Below are 26,911 nucleotides of genomic sequence, written 5' to 3'. Positions count from 1 at the left end.
TCTGATTATTTTCAGTGGAGGCAAAAATCGGAGTATAATAAATTTTTTGCAATATTTTTGCCATTTTTTTCAGTGGGAAGGGTTCCCAGTGTGTCTGTGAGAAGGGATGTACTAACTCTTCAGGTTTAACCTTGACGGCCAACCCTGAAAAGTGGACCCTGTCAGATATGAATATCTGGTAAATTTGAGACCATTTTCAACCTGAAAAGTGGCTAAAATGACTATTGGACAGTTTTTAGCCTAAAATGTTCTTATTTGGCGTTTTTAAAACTTAATTCATTTTAATAAATGGTGCTAAGGTTATTGTACATAGACGTGCATTAGTCAGTCGATTTTTTTGGAAAAATTTTCTAAGTCTTTCGCGCATAGACTGTCAGTGTACAACTCTTGATTGACAGGATCTTCCTAATACCTTACAGTACTTGATTGGTGGGGAACAATTTGCACTCCTTTTTAATACACTTTCTTTTATCTATGAGAACATCCAATATTTTTGAACCCTTTGTGGATGGTCTTTGGACTTTTTGAGTTTTAACCATAAAAATATTCTTAACATGTTCTTAATTTCACCATTTTGTGAGTATTTGTCGTATGGTGCTATGGTTCATATTTTAAATAAAATTTCATAGTTTGGCTCAATTTGTTTTTCGGGGTTAAAGTTATACTGTTTTTTCATTAACTCAGATATTGCTAAAAAGCAAGAATGAGCTTGACTTACTGTGTGCTTAGATTATAAGTATTCTAGAAACCGGGAGGGGGCAGTCCCTCGTAGGGTTCATTTTTTAACCTCAGCGGTACACCCCTCGGTCCTGGTCGGTCAGCAAAAGCAGTACCCTCCCCGGATGCTAGAACAGCATATTTTTGCATGTCTCAAATTTGACACTTCTTATGTTTATGATAAAAAAAGTATTTGCCTGTAACCTACACCTTACTTATATTCGTTAGAGATCACAAGTACTTTTTTCTTGGTGCCATATGGTTGGAGAAACAAAACGGAAAAATAATCAAAAGTCTTTTTTGAAGAGTCTTCGTCGACAATAAGCTAATATGTTTCTACTGTTAGCTCTTTTTTGCTAAGACACTAACATGACTACCAAAGTAAAAAATGTGTTGGTTCATTAAATATTTGAAGGTTATATATGTTGATATAGTACTGATTAAATTCTGCTTTCGTTTTAGCTGCCGCCAATAACAATGGTTTTATTGGTTCAATCGTCTTGGTTTGTTTTTAAAACATTTTGTTGATTGGAACTAACAGGATTGGCACCTAAGATGAGAATTGGATTTTCTACTTTATTTATATAACCTGAATATATATAAACTGAAATATTATGTTTTCCAGAAAAAAGTAACTGCATTTTTTTTGTTATGACTATTACAATTTGTCTAATGTCTGGAAACCTTGCTGAGGTTAGCCGTGTTCTCTAACTTTTCTATCGTGTTATCTTTCTCGACTCAATTTTTTTACTCTGTTTTGCTTACTAGAGATTGAGTGAGAAACAACAGTAAAGATAGCGGGATATATTGGAAGAATATGTGATGGAAAAATAAAAACGATTATTCCATGTAATCTCAAAGAACAAAAGAAGACATTTCAGGGAGCAAGATTTGAGAAGATCATCATTAAAAGCAGAAGAGAAACGACGGTTTAAAAACAAACAGAGACCTGAAAAAATATTTCAAATTTTGTGGTCGAGATATTGTTGACAATTTTAGTGGTTTTTAGGTTGTTGTTTTGGAGAGACACAAAATCGATAGAAATGATCTTCACAATAATCGAATTTCGGAGACTTTGAAAGCTGGAATGGGTCGAATCTTTGGAAGATAATCGTTGCTTGGTTAACATAACACCAACTAAAGCGTCGTCGAAAAGAATAACTTGTATTAAAAAAAACATCATAAACTGTCTTGATTACTAAGTGACAGTAGAAAAAAAGATATTGCAAGAGCAAATTTCAGAGCTACATACAGATAGAACCTAAACGTGAACGAAAAAAAAATACGACACGGGTCAGGGTTGTGATGAAAGATATCTTATAATATTTTACTTGGCTCTGGTTTCATTGAGCACTCTGCAACATCAATCACAAACAATACTCTACGACACAGGTCATTGCAAAATAAGAAAGAGATATGCTTAACAATACAACCACTCGGTCGACTCCAATACCCAATCAACAACAAAATGGTCATCAAATACACATAATCGATTACATTATCACCATCATTTATGTTTTTGTTCTCCTCATCGGGGTGATCGGCAATTTAATGGTTTGTCTATACTTCCGGTTAGAAAACACACGACTGAAACACTTACAAACACTCATCTTTTGTTTAGCTTTCTCGGATTTATGCGCCAGTTTTACAAACCCGATTTTATTCATCTACCTACAATTGACACATAATAGGGAATGGCATTTCGGGATAATCGGATGTAAATTGTTTCCACTAACATGGCGTGTATTCTCATCCATTTCCTGTGGCATCATTATGGTAATTAACATAGATCGCGGAATCGCTTTAAAAATGCCGTTTAGGGACCCACCTAAGAAGAAACATGTACGATGGCTCGTTGCTGGAATAGCTTTAATTGCAGTCTTAATGGAAACACCCTACCTTGCATTTTCCGAGGTTGTTCCGTATAAAGGAGCGTATGCATGCCGGGTGCCAAGAGTGTCAGTTCCGGAATACGGTTACCCAAAATTAATCTTCAGTCTTTTCCGGGTTTGTTTATATTTGAGTGTGTTTATGGCGACTTCAATAATCATCCGACGCGAATTGTACGAAAAGGAGTCACTGCAGAGTATGTTCCAGAAACAATTACGTCATCATGAGAATAATCACGTGATGAAGATGTTATTTATGGTAGCATTGGTATTTATAGTGACTGTATTCCCAAGAGAGTTGTTTCATATAATCTATACTATAAGCTGGTTGATGCCTAAGAATGCAGGGATTATGGTGAACCCAACGCTAGTCTATCTAAACTCGTTTTTTACTTGTTTGCTGTGCTCCAATACGTTTTGCAACGTGCTGATCTACGCTAAGTTACACCACAAGTTCCGGAAAACTGTATTATCATCATTCACTACCTCATTTGGTATGTCAAGAGCTGGGAACAATAACTGCGAGATACCAAATAAGCGTTCCAAAATGTTATGCTGGAAAGAGGAAAAGAACGTATCAAATGTTTAAAAGACCACGTTCAAAAACTACGGTTTCGTTTCGCTCCAAAATTAAATGAAGCCATTCTATTGGTTACATTTGAGTTTTACGTCACTTCTAACCAATAGAATGGCTACATTTAGTTTACAGTGGTCAAAGCAGTTTTTTTCTGCGAGACGGAAATTTTTTGATAGAGATAATTTGGTATACAGTGACACCTGCAGGCCCCACCATGGTTGGGGCCGACGGTCAGAAAATTTTCAGATTTTTTAACCCCTAGATTGGCTAAAAAGGCACTAAAATTTATTAATTAAAACAACTCAGAATGTTCTTAAAATGCCTGATGATGCATGCATGTATGATACAGAGAAAATATACATCTATCTAAAATAGGTTGAAAAATAAAAATATATGAACGTCATACTATGTATATACAACGTATATACAAAACATGCTTGAAATCCAATTTTTAAAACTTTGATGGAATTATTCTAGAGAATAGAATCACTAGTTCTCGCTAAATAACCATTTCTGACTGAGATGGAAAACTTTGACAAAAATTGAGAGGGAAATCCGTCTGAGACGGAAGAGGTTTGATCACTGACTTTAGGGGTAGATGGGAACGATGGGAACATGGTCATTGAATCTTACCTTTCTCTGTGGGTCAGGGCCCGGTCTCCACTTTCGCGCAAAATTAGCGAAAATTTTGTAAGGTCATTGGTCGGTTAAAAAATAAAGCAATTCCATTGGTCAAAATTGACGTAGCTTTTTTTTTGTTTGCGCGAAACATTTTTATGACGTAATCTTTTATTTAGGCAAAAAAGGTTGGGGAAAAAACTGTCACCCATTTCGCGCGAAAGTGGATACCAGCTATTACTTTGATTAGCGTATGTCACTTGAGATCTGAAAACAATACTTACAATGCACCAGATTAAACGCCGGCCTCCACTTGCACGCGTTGCAATCGCACCTTTTGGCTTCAACCATGGCTTCAACCCTTTTTGCTTGGAAAAAAGTTACGTCATAAAAATGTTCGTAAAAACAGTTGAACACGTTTCATCTTTTTCAACCGTTACGTCAGATCGCGCCAATGGAGTTGCTTCATTCTTCTTTTGATCAATAACGTGGTAGCTTAGCTCAAAAAAGTACAATCGCAGCGCACGCAAGTGGAGACCGGTGTCACAGTAAAATCTTACTCCCCAAAATTTATACTCTCCAGTCATTATTTACTGGGAAATAATTACTCCCCAGTAATCTTTTCCCAGGAAATTATTACTTCCGGGAGTATAAATTTACGCGAAAATAATGACTCCCTTCGGGAAATTTTTACTCCCCTAATACTATACCAAAAAACTGGCATAGATCACGATCAACATTCGGTTTCCTAATCTTTTTTCCTGTTTATCATGAATAAATAACAAAAACAATATGGAAACTTTTACTGTTATTTTGACATTTAAATTGAATTTAAACTTTTTTCTTGAGTGCGATTTGCTTGGGTTAGAAAATTGAAAGATATTCTAAAAACCTGGCTACATCTTGACACTGCAACACTGTTTTCTTTATTTTGAAATAATTCTTGAAATAAAAAGGCTAATTCGAATATGCAATAGCCGGAATTCACCAGGGAGTCATAATTTACTGGGAAAATAACACTCCCCCCTAATTAGAGCAATTAAATTTGCAATTTGAAGGGGAGTAATTTTTTCCATGGGGGAGTAATAATTTCTCAGGTAATTATTACTCCGGGGTTCATTTTTTCCCGGGAAATTATAACTGAGGGAGTGATTTTTTCCGGGGAGTAAGGATTTACGGTTACACCGGCCTTAACGTTCTAAAACGTTATACTGGAAAGAGGAAAAAGATTCTTACCTTGGTTTTAATAAGCCAGGTGGTTGGTTGGATGATTAATCACGTGACAATAAACCAGATGATTGGTTGATTGATCGAATGATTAAACATGCGACAATAATAAGACAGACGATTTGGTGCATAATTGATCATGTGACAATAAATGTGACATAATCCTTGTCATTTGATCGAAATGGACTAAGTCCGAAAAAGTTCATAGGAAGAAAAACTCGTCATTACGATTTCATTTAGACTTAGTAGGTGGTTTTTTTATAAGGTCTCTATATTTTTTCGCTGGCTCAAAATGAATATTGATTTGGAAGAAAAAAAAACGAATTTTCAACACTGTTAAAGGTTTTGTTTTTAAATGAGAGTGGTATCGCATTTGCTTCAAGAGGGGGTGTATGTATGTATGTAAAAATTTATGTAAAAATAAAACCTTTAATTCCCTTCATATAGCTGACGATAATTACACCCCTATGTCAAAGGCCCACTGGGACCCCGACCCCAAAAGAAGTTAATACCTTAGCAGTATCCCCCTTACATTTCTGTTTCTCTTTTTTGGAATCAGTATTTAAAAAAAAGTAGGTTAATTTTAAAGTCTAGCTAGATATTTCAGATAAAAAATATATAATTTCGACCCCCACAAACAAGCGTCGAAGTCTAAATTTTCTTATAAAACCATATGAAAATTCGAATAAAAAAGTTGTAAAAATTATATAACCTATTCGTCTGTTGCCTTTTGACTTCGAATCTTTTTGAATTTTAGTTCCGGTTTTCGTTCGTATAATTTTCGTTTTTTCTGTTCCCTCTTGGCCAGATTCAATTTTTGCTTTCGTGCTGCAAACTTTTCAGGTTCTTTGACAGCCTAAGGAAAAGCAAAAAACTTTAGAATTAGGAAAACATGTTAAATCAAGGGTTTCGAGAGTTAAACTAGCAACTTTAATATTTTTAAGATGTTCTTTTTAAACTTTGTATTATTTTTTTCACTCACTCATTAAATCAAGGTTCAAACAATGAACAGAATTCCAGAAACCTTCCAGCGTCTCACACTGTTCTCAAAATTTCTTTCGTCAAAATTTATGTTTTGCTAAAATCGAGTCTCGTGTTCTTAAAAATTGTTCTTATAAAAGTTAAGTAAATTTACCTCCACTGCAAGTTTTCGTTTTCTAGAGTCTCGTTTCTCATGCGCCATTTTCTGTACTTTGGCATAAACCTCTGCAAAAGTTTGTTTATCGAATTGTCCTCTTATCAGCTCTAACACTTCATGTGCCAGTTTGACCAAGTCAGATTCTGAAAAGAGACAAATAGTGAGGTCTGTTAGTACAAAAATACTTACATACAAATGGTGATAAAAGCATGAAATTTGGCACAAATGATCCTTAGAGAGTCTTAAAAACTTTAAATTTTAAACAGAAACACCAAATTTTGTCACCTGGTTTTTGTAATCTTATTATCGCTAACTTCGACCAAGACAATAAACCTAGTCAGAGGGCACTTTCAGAGGACAATTTTGTCAATCTTAAGAGATTCTGTAGAAACTGTAGACACACACACACATTATCTTTTAAATTTCATCCATGGAATCTTCGCGTTATGAGCCTCCCCCTCATTTTTGAACCTGAAGTCCTTGTAAGGGTTGGAAAATTTTTTTTTAAATAACACTCCCAATAAGGGTCGGAAAAAGAGCAAAATTTCAACTTTTTCACTCTCTAAAGATCGAAATCTGGTCAAATTAGTCTTAATATTCAGTTTAATTTTTGTTTTATTAGTCCTGATTTATGATTCATTTTAATACTGCGGGGGCGTTGTTGCAAGGTCAGCACTTTTTCATGGCGACCCAGACCTGGTTAACCTGGCTTTAAATCTTGATTGAATAGGCCAAATTTTAATCCCTGCTTAAAGGAAGGATTACTATAGCGAGGTTTAAGTAGCCTATACTAGACGTCACCCGTTTTTTTTCTACGCAATTCATGATATGCAGCATTGCAATGTCTTCCACGGACCCAACAGTTGATTGGTTGAAAGTGACGTACTGACTGATTTTACGTCATTTACAACCAATCAGCAGTTGGGTCTGTGATGTGATGTTAGAAGACATTGCATCGATGCATATCACGAATTACTTTGCAACTTTTTCGAATGTTTAGAGCCCAGGTTTTCGATTTTTAGATGTTTTGCCAGGTTTTGCTATTATTGAATACTTTAGGCGTACAAACTTTCGCTAACAGAAACTTTCGCGAGGACGAAAAATCGCGAATTTAACGGAAAAATATTTTTCGCGAGCAAAAACTTTCGCGAATCAAGACGTAAAATTGAGAATTTTCACATGAAAAAATGACCTAGAGGGACATCTTGGATTGGCTTGAAACATTTGTCCTTTGACTTATTTGTCTTTTAACAGGCTAAAAAGTGACATAAAAATTGCATTTTATTCAAAGTATGAAGTTTTACAGATTTTCTATTTTGTCAAAAATTTTTCGCGAGCATAAAGTTTCAGTTTTTTTGAATAACAAAGACGTTTAACAATTATATTTAACGACGCTAGAACGGCATTACAATGACTTCTTCAGTTTTTGACGTCACGGAACATCTGGTACACTTCTTTCGCGTATCCGTGGCAGTCTTTGTTGAGACCTGATGGAGCCAGAGTTTGGAGTCTGCACATCCATTTATCTTCGGCTCGTTCTCTTTCTGCGGAGGATGAAAAGTCACTTTCTAGGATCATCACCTCAAGGTCAGCAAAGGAGTGGTCGTGATGGAAATGTTCTGCCAACTCTGAATTTTTCGGTCTCTTTCCAATGTCGTAGCGGTGCTTTGAAAAACGCGTTGACAAGGCTTCTCCTGTGTGACCAACGTACAACTTGTCATGGATCTTGCATCTGGCTGCATACACAACGTTCTTCGTTTTGCAGCTACCACCATTGGTTACACGTTTAGTGATACCATTGTGAGTGATTTCTGACTGGGTGACAATGTTCGGGCATAGCTTGCATTTACCACACGGTTTCGTGGTGTTTTGACGTGGTGGTCTTTCCAAGATATCATTTCGCACGATTTTGTTGGCGATTGTTTTTCGGCGGCGGAAGGCGACTGTTGGAGTTGAAGGGAAGACGGTGGATAAGGTGATGTCGTTTTTGACGATGTTGAAGTTTTGACGAAGAAGCAAGCTATGCCCGTGTAATGCAAGCTATGCAAGCTATGCCCGAACATTGTCACCCAGTCAGAAATCACTCACAATGGTATCACTAAACGTGTAACCAATGGTGGTAGCTGCAAAACGAAGAACGTTGTGTATGCAGCCAGATGCAAGATCCATGACAAGTTGTACGTTGGTCACACAGGAGAAGCCTTGTCAACGCGTTTTTCAAAGCACCGCTACGACATTGGAAAGAGACCGAAAAATTCAGAGTTGGCAGAACATTTCCATCGCGACCACTCCTTTGCTGACCTTGAGGTGATGATCCTAGAAAGTGACTTTTCATCCTCCGCAGAAAGAGAACGAGCCGAAGATAAATGGATGTGCAGACTCCAAACTCTGGCTCCATCAGGTCTCGACAAAGACTGCCACGGATACGCGAAAGAAGTGTACCAGATGTTCCGTGACGTCAAAAACTGAAGAAGTCATTGTAATGCCGTTCTAGCGTCGTTAAATATAATTGTTAAACGTCTTTGTTATTCAAAAAAACTGAAGATGCTCTAAGAGAGAGCGAAATATTTTAAACCAGTATGTTTTTATTCTGAGTTTTACTTCGTCCGCAATGCTGAATTGAATTGAGCATAAAGTTTCGCGAATGGCCCTTCCTAGAATTCTTAAAGACATTGACTTTCGCGAAAAGGGCCAAAATTCACGAAAATCGCGATAGTTTCTGCTCGCAAAAGTTTGTACGCTTAAAGTAGTAGTCTTGATTGTAAATGACATTATATCATCAACAGCCAACAAAATTTCTAGAATAAACAGTGATAGCTAATATAATGTCATTTACAATCAAGACTACTATTCAATAATGGCCGGTGATTGAAATGTGATTTAGATTTCATTTGGAAAAAGCACTTCAGTTTGTTTTATGTTTAACGAAGCTATCATCTTTCTCCATCTTTTTCATTTTCATTCAGATTCTATTGACTCAAATATTCCCGAGAGAACAAGTTTTAATTGTGTTTTTGCCTGTTCTGTAAAAACATCAAGAATGAAAAGGGTCAATAAAAAAAGGACGAAAATAATTTATTTTCACCAAAAAGTGCCGTTAAAATATATTTAGCAGCGTAAAGTACAAAATAAAAACAAAATAATATTTTGTTAAATCTACTCCTAAAAATAATATATATATGTTAAATTTCAAAAATCATGTTCCAGTCGATTAAATTTCGTATCGATTAATTTTCTCTGATTTTTGTTATTTGCCAGTTATAAATTGTAATTTTAAGCAAACGCAAAGCCATTGAAATTATTCTATAAACTCCAAACCCCAGATTTGGGAACATATTTGAAGTTTCCTTAATAAAATGAATACATAAAAAAAGAAATGTGGTAGTTACAAAAATATCATTAAAACTAAAGATACATTGGTATATCGTTCAGTATCGATAAGACGTTATGTATCTTCCAAGTAAATCGTTCTCAGTCGATGCAACGTTTTATTCAATCTCTTACAGTCGAGAGACGTCGTGTTGTACCCGCGCTATAAATAAATCGTAGTTCATTATAAAATTGTATTTGGAACTATCATCGGGAGCAACTCGTTAAGTGAGGTCGTAAAGAGATTCCATTGCAGGTTCACAAGGTGACCTTTCATAAACATCTAAAAGAGTCTATCATTTCAATGAGCATTTTGAAGAAAAAAGGGTTCAAATAATCTTCTTCCCAGATCTGTATTTTCTCATTTTCGAGAAGAGGAGACTCGGTAATGTTGTTGTTGAAGATGACATGGATTGTGTTATCTCCTTCTTTGATGGGAAAGCGAGTTGTGTGATCATACATGTGGATGTGGATATCGATATCTGTTTTTTCTGCATTCTTTTTGTACCAATCTTTGATTTGTTGGTAATCAGATCTACCAAACAATTGGTAGATCTGATTATTATTTTGATGCACTGCTGAGTATGTGGTTCGATCAACTGCAGACCGGTATCCTGGTATTTCAATCAGATGAAGGGTTGTATTCGGTAAAAGTTCTGTAATGTAATCCTCTATATAATAGTAAAAACGTCGATATACTTTTATTGGTCTAAAATGCCAAAAATAAACGTGTATGTTTTTGGTAATTCCACAGGTGCTTCTATATCGTTTATATCTCTCACGCCAATCATAGTTTGGGTTGTGCATGAGGTCTACAAAGATTTGATGTAAGTGTGGATTGAATTTGTGTTGACCAGTATCAGATCGTATGCTATGTCTTGTGTTCGGAAGACAAAAACTCAAGAAGGAACACCACATAATAATGTCACAATATTTACTTTCGTAAAGATTTTTAACTTCATCAACAACTGATTGTTCACTGTCTGTAGCAAAATTGACATAAAAGGACAGAAAAAACAAAGTCTGATTGATGCCACCATTGCTTCGTGGTATATTCGACAAAACTCTTAAAACATCGCTGCTATCTGTTTTGCCAATTGCTTGGAATTCAGTTTCGAGAAAGTTTATATAATTTTCTTCGCTCATGCGTATTACTCGACTTTGTATTGGAGAAAATACCCAGACTGTGAAACAGGGCGTGTCCAATAAATACTGAACCAAGTAAATTATTTTACTGCAATATCCTTTGTACTCCTTATCCAAATATATTCTAAGATTTTCAGGAAATTCACCAGAAAAGTCTAAATACGGAATGATGGTAACATTCCTCTCTGAGAAACATGGTAGCAACGTGTAAGCGTTCCCAACACGCGATGAATAAACCATCCAAAAAAACAAGATTTTGAATGACGCTTGTAGAAAGCTCATGTTGTGAACTGATGTTGCGCCTTATCGAAAGTAAATGCAAATCGTTATACGACAATTCGTTTTATTTCGTTTAATTGTTTAAAAAAGAAAAGCAGTTTATATTACGGAGAAAGTCTTCTTGCTTGAAACTTTATTTGAAGTCATTTTATCGATTACCTTGCTTTTATAGAGCTCAAACTAGAGCGTCATTTTTGTCTTTACTTTCCCCTCCATTCAAAAGAAAGGCGAACAAAATTAAATTGAGTCAAATTATATGACAATTATACTCACTGGTCAATCCGTTGATTAACAATCTCATTTAATTGAATAATGATGATCCAGTGGTTTTTGCATCTTAATAAAAATTTATCACGAAAAATCAATACCCTTGGCTCATGTTCCATTTATATTTATTTTCTTGTCAGTCATTAGATGCCGATGATAGTTATTCACAAGATCGTCATTCAGTTTCTTATCATTCTTATCATATCCAAAAGCAAAACTATGAGAAAAAATGCGATTGAAAGGCTGAGGCTATCCATGCCTTCTTCGGGAGTGCTTGCTCATAAAGAGGGCTTGGAGGATTTTTCTAAAATCACAAAAAAAAATTTGAACCCCCCTTAAGGATACCAAAAAAAATTCCCGATCCAAAGGAAACAAAAGAAAATAACAATTCATCCAACACAAACCACCTACCAATACCTTGCCTTGAAATCGTCAGACCATTACAAACAGTTAAAGTCAAAAATATTTTCTCATTCTGGATAAAAATAAAGTCATTTTAAGTATTATAGTCATTTTTTAAGCAGAATTGTTCCAATGCGGATCAGGTGTCATTTAAATTACTTTTGGAAAATATATGCTTTGAACCAAATTGGCCAGAAGCTATATCATTAATTGTCAAGTTTTCAAAAATCGTAGGCCATTTCCCTCTGACCTGAGAAATAACTACCACCAGATAAAAAATTATTTTTAGACAGAATTGTTTCATTGAGCGTCATGTGTCATCTAAATTACTCTTTGGACTAACTGGGAGCCTTTTGAATACGTTCCGAGATCTTGCGAATCCCAAATTCCGAATTCCGAGGGGCCTGGATTTCCCGAGTTATTTTTTCCCGAACTTTTTTTGCAGAGTTATTTTTCCAAGTTATTTTGTATGTGGCGTCATAATTTCAGTTCTGTTACGTTATTATGACGCCATCATAAAAAATGATAACTCGAGTTTTTTCTTAGCTTTTAACTTTTCGAGTTATTTGGTGTTTGGGCCGCGGCTCCATTTTGAAAGGAATAGACACCATCATGGTTAGCGCCAACAGGAGATTTAACCCTTCTAAATCGCCTAAAACAGGTCTGTTTTAAGGTTACTTCTAGGTTTTCTCTTAAAGCAACAACAAAAATTTCAAAATCATCCTAAAGATAGAAAAAAAATCTGGAATCCTCCCTCTTAGGGTGGCAAAATAATTTCGCCCCCCCCCCCCTAAAATCCTCCCCTTTAGTAGATGCTTCATGAACACTCCCTATAAGAACCATTGGATAATAAATGTTTTGCTAGTTTCCGCAAAAAATGAATCCAGACACATTTCTGAGATTAACCAGATTAGCCAGTAAGCTACGCCTACGCTCTTTTTTCCAAAATCGTCTGCCAAGCGCGCAGATTTTGTCATAATACATGGTTTTAGTATACGTGACACTTCGGGGTTTTTCAGATAATTGGACAATTTCGTCGAGCTTGACATTAAGAATTAAGAAAATTGTAGTTTCCCTCGTTTTGAATGATGAGGAGAGGATGCGTTTCATCATTGTCCCTTTCATGTTATCATTGAAGTCATTATAAACAAACAACTGATTACAACTGATTCAAAAGATAAATCTAGATTAAAACCTTCAGAAATATGCTTTTTCATCATTTTTTTTACTCAAAGTTTGCAGTGTTTTAACTTTCTTTTCCTGATCAGAAAAAGAAATAAAGCTTTTGGATTTTCGATCAGAAATTTCATCCATATAATATTACACAGTAGAGTAGTCTAGCAAGCTAGACGACTAATTCAGACATAGTAGAAATAAAGCAAAAAGTAATGCAGGGGAACAAATTTTAGTCAGTATGTACAAACAAAATCCCGTAACGATAATCGTATTTATCATATACACGCTTTTTATTAAGAATATCTTCTATAAGAACTTAGGGTGAAAATTGCCCAAATCGTTAGAATACCCTAAGAATACCCTCTAGGGTGAGTTTCTCAGATTTGATAAGAATTCAGTCATTTTGTATTTGGTTAACAGAAAAAACTGCTTCCTTTGTTAGACTTGAATTTAAACTTTGAGGCAGAAATGTACTTTTAGCTCCAAATGTTCATTCCAAAGCCCAAAACTCTCAAATTGATCATTTCTCATGTTTGTAAAAAAAGTCAAGTCTAAAAAAGTAAGAATACGTTAAGCATATTTCACCCTCAAGAAGTAAAACTTTTCCTCTGCCTTAGCAGAAACCCCCCTCGCGAAAACTCTTTAAATACTTCGTTCTTTGAAATGGAACAGGTTTGGTTACGTCGCATAAAAGATGTCACGGGTAATAAGGGTGTGCAACTACTATAAGAAACTGCACGAGCAAGTGGATGTATCTTCGCCTGGGCCAACCCATGGATTGTGAGATGAATAGGGTAGACAGATATTCGTAAAGCCTGTCGGTAACTGTGCTAGCTATCAATTGCATGATAATACCAGAGATGAGGTGAAAGTGCGCTGGCCTTGTTACCTAGTGCTTCACGCTTGATTAATGCAATTGATCCAAAAACTGTGTGTCAGTATTGCCAAGACGGTTTTAATGAGACAACTCTTAGATCACTCAATGAGCTCTTCCAGAAAATGTCCGTACATGGGGGGGGGTGAAGGATATATTGTCCACGGGGTAGCGAAAAATCATCAAAATTTGCCTTGTCCGGGGGGTCAACTGATGCTTGTCCGGGGGGTAAATCACTGAAAATTGTTATATCCTCCACCCCCACATTCAATTTTTTTCTGAAAAAGCTCAATACAGGAGCGAGCATCCTCTGTGAAAGAGGATTTGAAAGAAGAAACTCAAATTCCTACTGACCTTCCTTTTGGGCGTTGGATATTTCACGGTAAAGTGGTTTCAGCAGATCTGGTAGGTGTGGCAACAGTTGTTGGTGGTCACTATCAAGACAGACGGCTGCTATCCATCGGAATACACATGTACGCTAGTGAACGGAAAGAGAGGGAGAAAAACAATTGAAATAAAGACAACGAATTCTTCTTAATTCGATCCCTTTATAATTCATTCGAAACTCTATTTTGATTGGAAATACATCATATATTTCAAGTCTATTTGTAACTGTGCAAGTTGCAAAGTTGATTTCCTTTCATATAAGCGAATCTAAATACACTTATCAGTTCTTAGCGGCGCGGACTGTTTTCGAGTAGACCGATTAACAAAAATGCAAGGAAGATTCTTTTCGACAACAGTATCGAAAGCACAAGGATAAGAGAACTCTTCGAAATTTGTATGATACGTTTGCATTGAAGTTATAATAAAGTAACGTTTATTTAGTTTGACCCATTCGAATTTTAAAAATAGTTTGAACTTTCCGCAGAGGCCCAGGGAAATATCACTCTATGGCATGCAGCTTTGGCGCGAATTCGCTTGGTTTGTTTTAGAGAAAGTCTAAAAAAGCCGCTTATCGAGAACAGATTTTCCTTGCAAACTCATTTCCAGTCCCCCTGAAAATAGAACCACAATTAGGCAAATGACAAGCGCAAAAGTATAAAATATGACAGTGGAAAGAAAAAATCCACAAAGTAAACGAATATTGGATGGTATTAGAAGAAACGAAAAAAGTCACCTTGACACTCTCTTTGATTTTCTTTAGCGCTTCGAAAGTAGCCAATCGAGTCATTTTAACGATAAGGACTTTGATAGTAATATTCTTCTTTGGGTTTTGTATTTCCTCGTCATCGTGCAGAATTTCTGTGTCTCCTATAGCATTGTTGTTACTGACCGCTTTGCTGTTTAGTTCGCCCACATTCAAATATTTGACAATTTTGAACAAATATATCAAATTTTTTGTAGCCTGTAAAAAACGTCAATAAAATATGTCATATAATGATGGCAATTTGATTGCCGGTAAGTTTTAAATTTGTAATATCTTTTAAACGGCATTGCGAAATGGACCCACGACCATGAAGCACCGAGATGGCTTATTTCAGGAAATATGGTAGCCTTTTAGAATTTGACCGTACCTCAAAACTTAGCCTATTCATTCAAGCATTGTACAAATATTACGATAGTCCTTTGGAAAATAACCATCCGAGCAATGTTTAAAGAATTTTTGATCATGTCGAGTCAACTCAAGAAGTAAGGAAGTTTGCGACCGCAGTCGAAGGCGACCCGAAGGCTCCCTTTTCGTATAGCTGTCTACCCTAAGGTAGGCGAGTGCACTACTCCTTTCCCTGGATTTCTCCAATTACCCTCAATCCGTCTCTTTATTTGCTGAGCATCAAAGAGGCATCAAATACCATTTTTGGGAATCTTTGGTATGACCCGGCTGGGGATTGAATCCACAACTTGTGCACCGTAACTGGATGCTCTACCTTCATGCCACGGTCGCTGAACTCAACTCAAGAGGACCTGAATAATTATAGCCTTACCTGGTCGGCAATTTCTTTGGTTAACTGGTCATCTTTCAATTGTTCGTAAAAGATCAAGCACAAATCCTTGACCTGTGCAAAAAAAGGTTCATTAATATATTTCAGACAATGACAAAATTGAACTCTTTCCTGATCCATGTGTATCTTTCTTTAAGCAGGGATATGTTATAGCGTAGCTGGATGAAGGACGAGAATTCCTTAGCGGATTGCTTCTTTGTCTTTTCTATTGTAAACTGTTCATAATAGAAATCCATCTCTGTCCCCTTGAGTGTTCTGTTTTTATAAGAAAAATGAAGCAGACAAAGTATTCATGCAGTACGTTTGCATATATTTTGCTATGATGTTCCCGCTTTTCATGAAAATAATATTTGCAAAAGATACCCCAAAAGCTTCTTTGTAAATGAAATCTAATTTTATCAGCGTGTGTTATGAATTTGAGAAGCTTTCATGATTTCTCTATAAAAATTTCGGATGTAAATATTTTGACAAATATTGTTTCAATTGACTTGAATTTTTTTCCATAATCAGACATACCGACTTGCTATCTGAAAATATCAGTTAGAAAGTGAGGCACCCCGCGGTGTAGCGCGGTATTTCAAATGAAAAAGAGCTATTCATAATCTTACAGAAGAAATTTCTTATAACTTTACTAATGAAAACAATGTTTTTCATTTTTTTAAATTGTCATTCACCAATGCTTTACAGACCCTCTTGATAATTAAAAGTTTTTAATCGTGAACAATAAATGCAGCAGCAGAATCATTGGCTAAAAAGAAATCCAAATTTCACGAATTTGTAATTAAAAAAGTTTAATTTCATATCAAATTTTAATGTCAGGGACAGAGATAGAACAAGGCTTTTTCAAATGTGCGTTATCCAGCTACGCTATAACATATCCCTGCTTTAAGCTATTATTGGAACTAATTTTCGTGGAAATTAATTTTAGCGTTTTGAACTCGCCAAATACAATTCTTCCCAATTTTATCGAAAAATTTGGAAAATTCTTAGGAGAATGAAAGAAATTTGTCCAAAAAAAGGGCAAAATCGCGAAAATTAAAACCCGCGAAATGCAATTTTTCCGATTTTTTTTTTCGACCGCGAATATTAGTTCACGCGAAAATTAGTTCAGGTAAAGTAGTTTTATTGAAATCTAACTATGAATAGTACATCATCCAACCCATGGCTAATCCGAGCAGATCCAGATTCTTCTCTGCACGGCGCATGCTCTTTGAGAATACAAATGTCTAAATCGATTTCACAGTATTGCTTTAGAGAGATATTGGTATTAGTAGAAACGATGGCGTCTTTGTCATCAGATTAACAATAAAAAGCGTCAAGCAAATGTCCCTTCGACATTTACAAGCTCATAGAGATTGATGGACGTTGAAACAATGTTTAAAACAACGCCGTGTGCTGGCTGCTGACTCACATACCTTGGCTTGTGTATCGATGCTCAAATAACTATTTGATGAAGTGTTGGAGATCTCCTCCACAGGGATTGAAGAAAAATAGACAGCAAAGAGTTGTGAAGAAGATAAACGCACCCACGCATGAGAGTGCAACAGTAACTCGGTGATTGCAGCTGAAAAAGAGATTGAGGATAATTCAAGTTACATATCAAATATCTTAGATAGAGCTACTCTGTATTTCCCAATAAACGGCAGGTGAAGCAAAATAATCCGCCATCTTTGCTTTGTATGTTACAGTAGATCACAGTAGAAGCCTTGGTTTTGACAACTCTTTTGACACTGCAATGACTTTAAAGTTTCTTGATCAAAAAATCAAAAAAAAACTCGCAAGCTAAATTGTGATAACACTTCATCTAAGAGGCGAATCGTTTTGCTTCAACTAGGGTAGGAAAAGCTCTTTCTAGTGTTTTATATAAGATATCTGTGATGTGTAACCCAGGGTACTCCAGGGTGATATTGGCCTTACAAGACAAAGGAGAGTACTTAAAGCAGATTTCTCCTTGACGTGGACTGGGGATTAGCTCAATTTGAAGACGAATTCAAATAATAGACGTTCAAGGAAGAGTCTAGAAAAATCCTTAAATATCCTCGTTTTAGATAAAGTCACGTTTCAAAGACATTGTCATGTTAGAGAAAATCTAACCTAAAAATTCATTGATTTTGTAATCAGCACCCGTGGTGAAAATTCCTGGTATTTTCGTGAATATCTTTCCAACGCAAGTTAGGGTGTTGTATAAACACTTGTCGTTCATGGGTAACTTTTTTATTTGAACAGCGCCATCATGATCCTCTGAGTCCTGCAAATTTAAAAATTCCAAAAAATAAAATTCATGGTGGTCCTGACATGAAACACACCTTCATGCTTTATGGTTTTTCGTGCACTTAAATCGTTAAATACAAGTGAAATTTCAGAAAGTATGTTACTACTGTCGAACGTGCTAACCGCACTGGCTCAACTTCAGTATCTTTGAAATCATTCGTAGGCCCAATTGTAAACTTAATGGCTTAAGAAAAATTATAGCATTTTGGGTTTTAGCCTCGTTTTGGCGAAAAACTCGTCCCCAGGCCCCAAAAATTAAAAATTTGAAAAAATGAAAAAATCACCCCCAGGGATTTGCCCAAGGATCAAGTGTGCAAATTTTCAGCCCAATCGGACCATTTTTGAAGTCTCCAGCCTGCCCCAAAGTTTTAGCCTCGTTTTGGCGAAAAACTCGTCCCCAGGCCCCAAAAATTAAAATTTTGAAAAAATGAAAAAAACACTCCCAGGGATTTGCCCAAGGATCAAGTGTGCAAAATTTCAGCCAAAACAGACCATTTTTGAAGTCTCCAGCCTACCCCAAAGTTTTAGCCTCGTTTTGGCGAAAAACTCGTCCCCAGGCCCCAAAAATTAAAATTTTGAAAAAATGAAAAAATCACTCCCAGGGATTTGCCCAAGGATCAACAGGGTGTCTACGGATTTTTTTTCAGGATTTTCAAGGTTTTCAAGGTTTTTTTGGTCATTTTTAAATGGTTTTTCAAGGTTTTTTGGCAAAAACTTTGGTACTTTTCAAGGTTTTTTGATACTTTTTGAACAATACCACAAAAAGAAATACTCCAACTCCATAGTCTTCCAACTGTAGAAATAAAGAATTAGAAGCAAACCAATTGTTTACAGTGACCGAGGAGGCGCAACCATGGTTTGCGCCGACCGAGAGAAAATTTTGATTTTGACTCTTTCAAATCGCTAAAGACGCCTTGTTTTTTATTTATTTTTTACAAAAATCAATTGCCAAAAAGTTGTTTTAAGGTGTCCTCGAAATTTTATTGATGAACGGCCATTATTCCAAGACGCCCTGAAGCGATTTGAAAATTGGGGAACAGTCGATTTCTTAGGGCTCATGCAAACGGAAAATTAGTGACAAAAACTCAGCTAATGATAAAAGAATATGTTGCATTTGTTGCGACAGAATCGCAACAGAAACAGGGAAATATGGAATTCTCTAAATGTTATAAAGGTTTAGCGCCGCAGGCAGTTTTTTAGTTATTCTTATTTTTCGAATGACTGGATGGTGTTTTTCAAGGTTTTTAACGACTTTTCAAGGTTTTCAAGGTTTTTCCCAGAAAATTGATAGTTTTCAAGGTTTTCAAGGTTGGGTGGTTCATTTTCAAGGTTTTCAAGGTTTTCAAGGTTTTCAAGGTTTTCAAGGTCCCGTAGACACCCTGATCAAGTGTGCAAAATTTCAGCCAAAACGGACCATTTTTGAAGTCTCCAGCCTGCCCCAAAGTTTTAGCCTCGTTTTGGCGAAAAACTCGTCCCCAGGCCCCAAAAATTAAAATTTTGAAAAAATGAAAAAATCACTCCCAGGGATTTGCCCAAGGATCAAGTGTGCAAAATTTCAGCCAAATCGGACCATTTTTGAAGTCTCCAGCCTGCCCCAAAGTTTTGGGTGACAGACACACAGACAGGCACACAGACAGACAGACAGACAGACATTCTCAGATTCTAGCTCAACTGAAGTTGAGAATTATCTCTTAATTCTATGGGTCATTCCATTTTACATACAAGGGGTTGGACCATGGCGTTCTAAATCTAGAGCGCCATGCGTTGGACGAGCATTTTCAGGAGGTAACCTGAAGAAGAATTTCCAGGGGGTCTAAGGAAGTCTTATTTTTCCAGGAGGTAAAAAGTTACTCTAAAATTTCCACGGGGTGAATGACTTATCTTAGTTTGTCCACTAAAGTATGAAGACAAATTTTTCCAATGGTTTTAAATTTTGCCATTTTCCAGGGGAAAACCACACGTTTTGATAAAAGGTTTGTCGAATCCCCCCCCTGCCCCTTATGGAAATTATATGAAACAACCCAAAGTAAAACACTCATTTATATAATGAGAAATCCTTCGTCACGAACAAGACAAACAATTTTGAACCTCGTTTATATTGTTTTCAGCCTCATTCTCATTATCTTCAGCCTCACTTTCATCCTCGCTTGATTCGTCATCATCTTGATCTGCTTTGACACCATCTTGAATTGTTTTAAGGAGAATGGGTACCATTTGATCTAGCCTCGTTTTAAAATTGTCATTATTGAAGGTGTCTTGCTCGACATCGACAAAAGTTCCAAAGAGTTGCATGGCAACTTGACGTAACTGCACCTAAAGATGAAATGCTGAGAGTTTTTTTTCTAATCCATATTGGAGACCTAAGGCCCGAAAAGTCGACAGAAAAGGGTAAGTGTAAAATGAGTCGAAATACTAAATCTTTCCCTACTCCTCTCGGTTTTTTGACAGCATACTTTTTCTTTTCTGCCCACCTTAACAATAATATACATTCAATTTATAAGGTTACTTTTTATAGTAAAGAGGATGCCTATAACGTTTTTAAATGATTTCTTTAGATGAATACACAAGCATCATTATGAAAACTCTAGAGTCATTAGGCCGGTTGGCGGACGGTTTTGTATACGAGCCAACTTCTCAAAAACTATAAAACTTTAGATAAAACTTATTATACCATTCTATGACTTAGTTTGGTGTTTTTCATGTAAATGTCAGAACCGATTTATAAAAAAGCATCCTGTTCAAGTTATTATATCGAGAAGTCGACATTTATCCCGGCTACCGTAACTTGGTCTAATATCGACACCCCTCCTCTAATTCCGACACCCTTTTTATCAGCTGAAATTGATATAGAAAGGTTGAAACTGTTTTTCTTTGCTTAGTGGTCAGAGAGGAATAATCCTTTTTCAATCAGTGATTCAAGCTTTTATATTATTCTTGTCTCTAAAGAAGGGATGTCGATATTAGACCAACTTACGGTAGTTGGCGCACGTTCGGCTAGTTGGCGAACGACTTCGAAACGAAAATGTGATGTTTTTCAAACCTTATTTTGTTTACTCCAATTGAGTGTGATATCAAACAAATCATTGCGAGGTGAACCAGCGCCTAGTTTAGTGATCAACAACTTCACAGCTGAAGCTGCCATCTTTTTACAAAGTGCTGACTCATCATTAATCAGCATCATGACGAGTGGAATGAAGAAATAAGTGGAATATTCTTGAAGAACTGTAAAGGGGAACTTGTTGAACATGACAGCGAACATTTCTAAAGATGATATACGTCCTGTTTCCTCCTCATACCTGAAAAATCAATAAGAAGTAAAATTGAAAAAGAGAAGTTTAGTTTAGTGTTTAATATGTTCCAATGGACAAGAACTATTTAAACCTCTACCTATACAGCAAAGTCTCTATATCTCGAACACGCACGGCACGGAAAATTATGTTCTAGTTAAGGAAGTTTCGAGATATGGAGTAAAAAAGTTTATAAGGCATTGATAACTGAAGAGACTAGTTGTCTTGTTCGAGTACTCCAGCGTTTAAGCTTTTGAGTAAAGGATTTTCAAAAAGGTCCCACAAAGATTTGTGATCTGTTTTAACAAAAGTTATACACGTATCACTAATACGGTGTGAATTCTGAAAATGATCGTGAAAAGCAGTTTTAGATCACTGATGATAAAGCGGTAACTTATTGGCTGATCGAGATATACCAGTACACTTCCATTTCAAGGATTGTGTGTCATTCTGATTATCCATTATGTAAAAATTCCGAGGTTACTAGATTTTTTTAGCAAGTTTATGTATTTGCACTTTTGAGGACGGCGATTTAGAATGACCCACAGTTTTAAACCCACAAAATTAATGACGGTGAAAGAGTTGATTTACCGTCGTCCTCAGTGATCAGGATCTAGCCAAATCAAACCCGAACAATTCCCGTCGCAGAAAAACGCAGATGTATAAACTCGCAAATGAAAGGGAAAAAGTGGAAAAGCCTAACTGAAACCGAATTCATTTTAACTCACGATAAATTAGAGATGTAAAAATCGAAGTGTTTGCTCATTTTCTTTCCAAGGGGATATTCAATGAGGTAGGTCATCATGAGTTGACGGCATTGCGCCCGGATCGAGTTGTCGTCATCTCGAATGGAAAGTTCCTCTATTTTATCCATAGTGTCTGCTATTTCTTTGCTTGCTAAACGGCGCATCAGGATGGCTTTCAGCAAAGGTAATGCCGTTGCCTGGAAAAAACAAAGTGAAAAGCGTTCTTTTTTTTTACCTTAAAGTTAAGCCAAAGGCAATCCAAAGGCTCCTAATTCACCTTTTATGCTATCAATCAATATCTCTGTCTCCAGCTTTAGAAATACAAGGAAAAATACAGTCCAGTTTCCATAATAACTCGAGCACGCATGGGGAATACAAATTTGTTCGAGTTTAGGAAATTTGGAGTTGCGGTATATGGCATTGCTAACTAAAGGCACCATTAAATTAAGGACACATTTGAGTGATAGTCGAACGTGCGCACCGCACTGGGCTCAACTTCAGATTTTCCCGTTATTAGAAGGCCCAATTGTAACATTTCAAATATTTAGTATTAGGTAGCAAATATACTTTGTCCGTTTTGGCTGAAATTTGGTACACTTGTTCCTTGGGTGAATACCTGGGGGTGTTTTTATCTTAATTTTTCAATCGTCCCCAGGCCCCAAAATCAAAAATTTTCAAAATGAAAAAACACCCCCAGCTATTCACCCAAGGAACGAGGTCCAAATTTCAAGCCAAATCGGCCGTTTTAAGTCTCCAAGCTGCCGCCTCGTTTTGGTGAAAACTCGTCCCAGGCCCCAAAATTCAAAATTTCAAAAATGAAAAAAAAACCCCAGATATTCACCCAGAACAAGTGTGCCCAATTTCAGCCAAATCGACCGTTTTAAAGTCTCCAAGCGCCAGCCTCGTTTTGGTGTAAAACGCGTCCCCAGCCCCAAAATCAAAATTTTCAAAAAAAGGAAAAAAAACACCCAGATATTCACCAAGGAACAAGTGTGGCCAAATTTCAGCCAAATCGGACCGTTTTTAAAGTCTCCAAGCTGCCAGCCTCGTTTTGGTGAAAAACTCGTCCCCAGGCCCCAAAAATAAAAATTTTCAAACAAAACAAAAAAACCCCCAGAATTCACCCAAGGACAAGTGGCCAATTTCACAAATCCGACCTTTTTTGAAGTGTCCAGGGGCCAGCTTTTTGGTGAAAACTCCCCCAGGCCCAAAATCAAAATTTTCAAAAAATGAAAAAAACACCCCCAGATATTCACCCAAGGAACAAGTGTGCCAAATTTCAGCCAAATCCGACCTTTTTTGAAGTGTCCAGGCTGCCCCAAAGTTTTAGCCTCGTTTTGGCGAAACACTCGTCCCCGGGCCCCCAAAAACAAAATTTCAAAAAATAAAAACAAAACCCCAGATATTACCCAAGGAACAAGTGTGCCAAATTCAGCCAATCCGACCTTTTTTGAGTGTCAACCTGCCCTAAAGTTTCGGACGGACAACATACAGACATACATACATACATACATACATACAGACATTCTCAGATTATAGCTCAACTGAAGTTGAGAATAGGGGTTCGAGTTAAAGAGACATTTGAGTTAAGGGGTTCGAGTAAGGAGACATTGAGTTATAGGGGTTCGAGTTAAAGAGATTGAATTTAGGGGTCGAGTTAAGGAGTATTGAGTTATAGGGGTTCGAGTAAGGAGACATGAGTATGGGGGTTCGAGTAAGGAGTATTGCTATAGGGGGTCTTAGTAGGAGACTTTGAGTATTGGGTCGAGTTAAAGTGACATTGCGTTATCGGGGTCGCGTATAGGATCATTGGTTATAGGGGTTCGGGTAATGAGCCATTGAGTATAGGGGTTCGAGTTAAGGAGACATTTGAGTTATAGGGGTTCGAGTTAAAGAAACATTTGAGTTATAGGGGTTCGAGTTAAGAAACATTTGAGTTATAGGGGTTCGAGTTAAGGAGACATTTGAATTATAGGGGTTCGAGTTAAAGAAACATTTGAGTTATGGGGGTTCGAGTTAGTAAGGAGGACATTGAATTATAGGGTGTGTCGAGTTAAAGAAACATTTTTTGAGTTTAGGGGTTCCGATTTAAGGGGACATTGAGTTATAGGGTTCGAGTTAAAGGACTCTACCGTCTTGAGAATCGTAATATCTTCTTCACGTAAGTCATGAGTATTTGAAGTTGTTTAGTGGACACTTTGTGTTCTTTACCATCACGAATGATAATGGTCATCGTTTTAAAGCTCGTCATGATCATCTCAAAATTATCGCCTTAAAATAAAAATAAAAAACTTCTTTGGCCCCTATTAGCTTATGTTTATGAATTCATGATTTGCGCATTCTGCAATGAGACCACTTGCCACTAATCAGTTGATATCATAAAGTGATGGAGTATAGTCGCTCTTGTTCGTCAGCTTAGGCTGGACTTAAAAAATGTTGTTGCCGTCAGCCGACCGACTCTTCTCTATACTTGCCGATCTAAAAACATTTATTGCTATTTCGACAAAGAGATTTTTTTTTCGTTAAAAATTACAAAATGTAGACAAAAATTCCATGAATGACCAAAATAAAAAATTTTTCCGACCGACAGACCCACCTCGAGAATCTAGGGTCGGGTGACGGCAAACCAAGAATTTTTACATGACTTCATGATTTGCATGATATATCCCGCCAAAGTAATTATTTCAACCATACGCTAAATTTAATTCCCTCTAAAGAAAACTTTTCGACATTCCGCTAAATTAAATTCCCACCAAAATGTCTTTCTTTAACTTAAACTTAGAATAGTTAAAAAAATTAGAACAATAAGCAAAGTAAAAGGGCAGGGAAAAAAGTGGAAAAACTCAAAATGTTACAATACCTTTAGCTGAGCCCGCGCGGGCGTACTTCTTAATCAGCTTAAAAATTTGCTTGGTGATTTCTGGCATGGATTCTTTTAAAGCTGGCAATGAGAATTTGACCAGTAATGCCACGCAACGCATCGTCAGTGTGACAAGGCGTGTGTGTTTGGACGTTAAACTGTTGACAAGTATTTCAATGAATGGATCCAACATGCGGCAATGTTCGTCGTTCGTTGCCGTGAACTTGGAACGCTTCAAACCTGACAGATTCCAAGACAAAGCAGATGTACGTTATTTTATGAGAACACAATACATTATCGGCCCTTTTTACGCCGTCCCTTATTGGCGTTATTTTTGGGAACGCGGCGTAATAAGGGCCGGCGTAAAAAGGGCCATCATTTTGCAGTAATTACCTAAAAGTGGCGTTAATTTTAATTTATTTCTCAATTTAAAGGATTTTAGGTATGAATCGAAGACAAAAATTATTCATTGTTTTACTCCATATCTAAGACCTCACGAAAATCAGTGATTTTGAATGGAATTTTGAACAATTTACATTTTAATGTAATTTTTAAACATTATTTACTAATTTGAAGCATAAGTAGCTATTTTTACAAATTTTGGCGTTATAAACGGCCCTAATTGGTGTAAGCCCAGAATTAGACTGTGGCGTAATAAGGGCCGGCGTTAAATTAAGGCCGGCGTAAAAAGGGCCAATAAGGTATATAAAAATATGCTTCCACGGCTAAAATATTAAGAAAATGTTATACCAAGATTTTAAGGCTTTATGGACAAAACACCAAAATTCTTAGGAAAAGAGATAAGAATATTTACAAAATGGTGAAATTAAGAACATTTTTTGGCCTAAGAATTCAGCGTACTCACCTGTATGTAACTGTTGTAAACCGAATTCAATCAATACATGTTCGTTTGTGAATTTAGACACTGAAGGGGCTACTCCGCTTCTTGTCGGCTTGTCCGGCATTAAGTAAATATCTTCCCGGACGATACTAGGGTGGTTCATCTTATCTGCATCATTGATATGATTTACGGCTGCTTTCTTGTTTTTCCTCTTCTCGAACAATGTGGACACAGTGTTTGATATAGTGCCATGGATGAAGAGGAGGTGGTCTTCGGGCGACACGCCCGTGTTATGTAGAAGACCGACACTGACTCTACGGAATGCTTCTTCGACTTTACGACGAGTCTTGTGATCCTGTGTTGTGTCTAGCACCTAAAAGGAATAATGATAATATAACAATAGGTAGGTCAAAATAGGTAAATAATGATCATAACCTTTACTAACTTTGTTAGATTGATTGGATGAATTTTTCATTTCGTAAGTAGATGAAGGAAGCTATCCTACATTTCGTATTACGGTAGACTACGTCATATCTTCCTTCGTTTCGAGCGTAAAGCTCCTACTCTTCGGGATACGCGCACTGCTCTTGTTTTGAATATTGAATTTCTCCGGATGCATCGCATGCGCACTGAGGTTTTAATGAAACAATAGAAAGCTTCCAAACCTAAGCCAATCAGCTGAGTTTTAAACATACTTTTATTCTAAATCGCTATTGATAAACTTATTAGTTATTTTGTTTAAAATTATATGTTTAAAATATCATGTTTAATCCAATTAAAAAGCGAATTCCCGGTGGGGGTCACTGCTGCCCGCTCATAGCAGAGCCTATAGACCAAGAGTAGGGCCGAAAAGCCTGGAGTTGTCTATTGTGTAGACAAGTATTACGATAGACCTAAATTGAATGATATTTTGAGCGTGCACGCCAAATATAGAAATCAATCAAAAAAAAGCGACATTGAAATAAGAGTTCGCTTCCACGATGGTACTCAAATGTGAAAGCGTACCTCTTTCAAAGGACCAATCAATGTTGCAAAAGAACCACTTGTGATAAATGTAGAAACGATTTCGATCAAATCATTAGATTTCTTTGATTTCGCTTCGAATAATTTGACAACGATTCCTTGGATTGTCTTTTCTTCAGCAACCGTCCCAAAAAGCTCTTCACAAACAATCTGAAAAAAAAAGTCAAAGTGGATAAGCACTTATATGCAAGCTGTGTGAAATATTTACGAGCAAATCCAGCTTCCTGTTGGTCAAAAAGTTTCATAGCTTTTTTCAGCTGA

General features: G+C 36.6%; 2 protein-coding genes across 2 annotated transcripts in view; one reads left to right on the top strand and one right to left on the bottom strand.

Annotated features, from left to right (window-relative positions):
* Positions 1 to 1,414: 1,414 nt before the first annotated feature.
* Positions 1,415 to 3,501, top strand: LOC136800279 (substance-K receptor-like). Its single transcript, XM_067056899.1, has 2 exons — positions 1,415 to 2,010; positions 2,110 to 3,501. The coding sequence occupies exon 2, from the start codon at positions 2,134 to 2,136 to the stop codon at positions 3,193 to 3,195; it is 1,062 nt and encodes a 353-aa protein (XP_066913000.1). The 5' UTR covers positions 1,415 to 2,010; positions 2,110 to 2,133; the 3' UTR covers positions 3,196 to 3,501.
* A 2,108-nt stretch (positions 3,502 to 5,609) lies between these two features.
* Positions 5,610 to 26,911, bottom strand: part of LOC136800301 (small subunit processome component 20 homolog) — a 53,615-nt gene continuing 32,313 nt past the window's right edge. The window contains exons 21-34 of the mRNA XM_067056929.1: positions 26,633 to 26,800; positions 25,652 to 26,000; positions 24,787 to 25,026; positions 24,059 to 24,197; positions 21,909 to 22,123; positions 20,934 to 21,189; positions 19,982 to 20,206; positions 17,717 to 17,870; positions 17,038 to 17,186; positions 15,605 to 15,676; positions 14,800 to 15,027; positions 14,034 to 14,157; positions 6,164 to 6,309; positions 5,610 to 5,884 (exon numbers count right to left, since the gene is read on the bottom strand). Of these exons, the coding sequence (XP_066913030.1) occupies positions 22,102 to 22,123; positions 24,059 to 24,197; positions 24,787 to 25,026; positions 25,652 to 26,000; positions 26,633 to 26,800 (918 nt within the window). The 3' untranslated portion in view covers positions 5,610 to 5,884; positions 6,164 to 6,309; positions 14,034 to 14,157; ... (5 more) ...; positions 20,934 to 21,189; positions 21,909 to 22,101. The remainder of the gene's footprint in view (positions 5,885 to 6,163; positions 6,310 to 14,033; positions 14,158 to 14,799; positions 15,028 to 15,604; positions 15,677 to 17,037; positions 17,187 to 17,716; positions 17,871 to 19,981; positions 20,207 to 20,933; positions 21,190 to 21,908; positions 22,124 to 24,058; positions 24,198 to 24,786; positions 25,027 to 25,651; positions 26,001 to 26,632; positions 26,801 to 26,911) is intronic.

The sequence above is a fragment of the Clytia hemisphaerica genome, unplaced genomic scaffold (genome assembly GCF_902728285.1).
Source record: "Clytia hemisphaerica strain Z4C2 unplaced genomic scaffold, Clytia hemisphaerica genome assembly, whole genome shotgun sequence".
Taxonomy (NCBI): Eukaryota; Metazoa; Cnidaria; class Hydrozoa; order Leptothecata; family Clytiidae; genus Clytia; species Clytia hemisphaerica.
This window is presented reverse-complemented; position numbering and strand designations above follow the sequence as displayed.

Bases quoted from the DNA above. Each gene is read 5' to 3' on its own strand.
- LOC136800279 (XM_067056899.1), top strand. From the start codon at position 2,134: ATGCTTAACAATACAACCACTCGGTCGACTCCAATACCCAATCAACAA.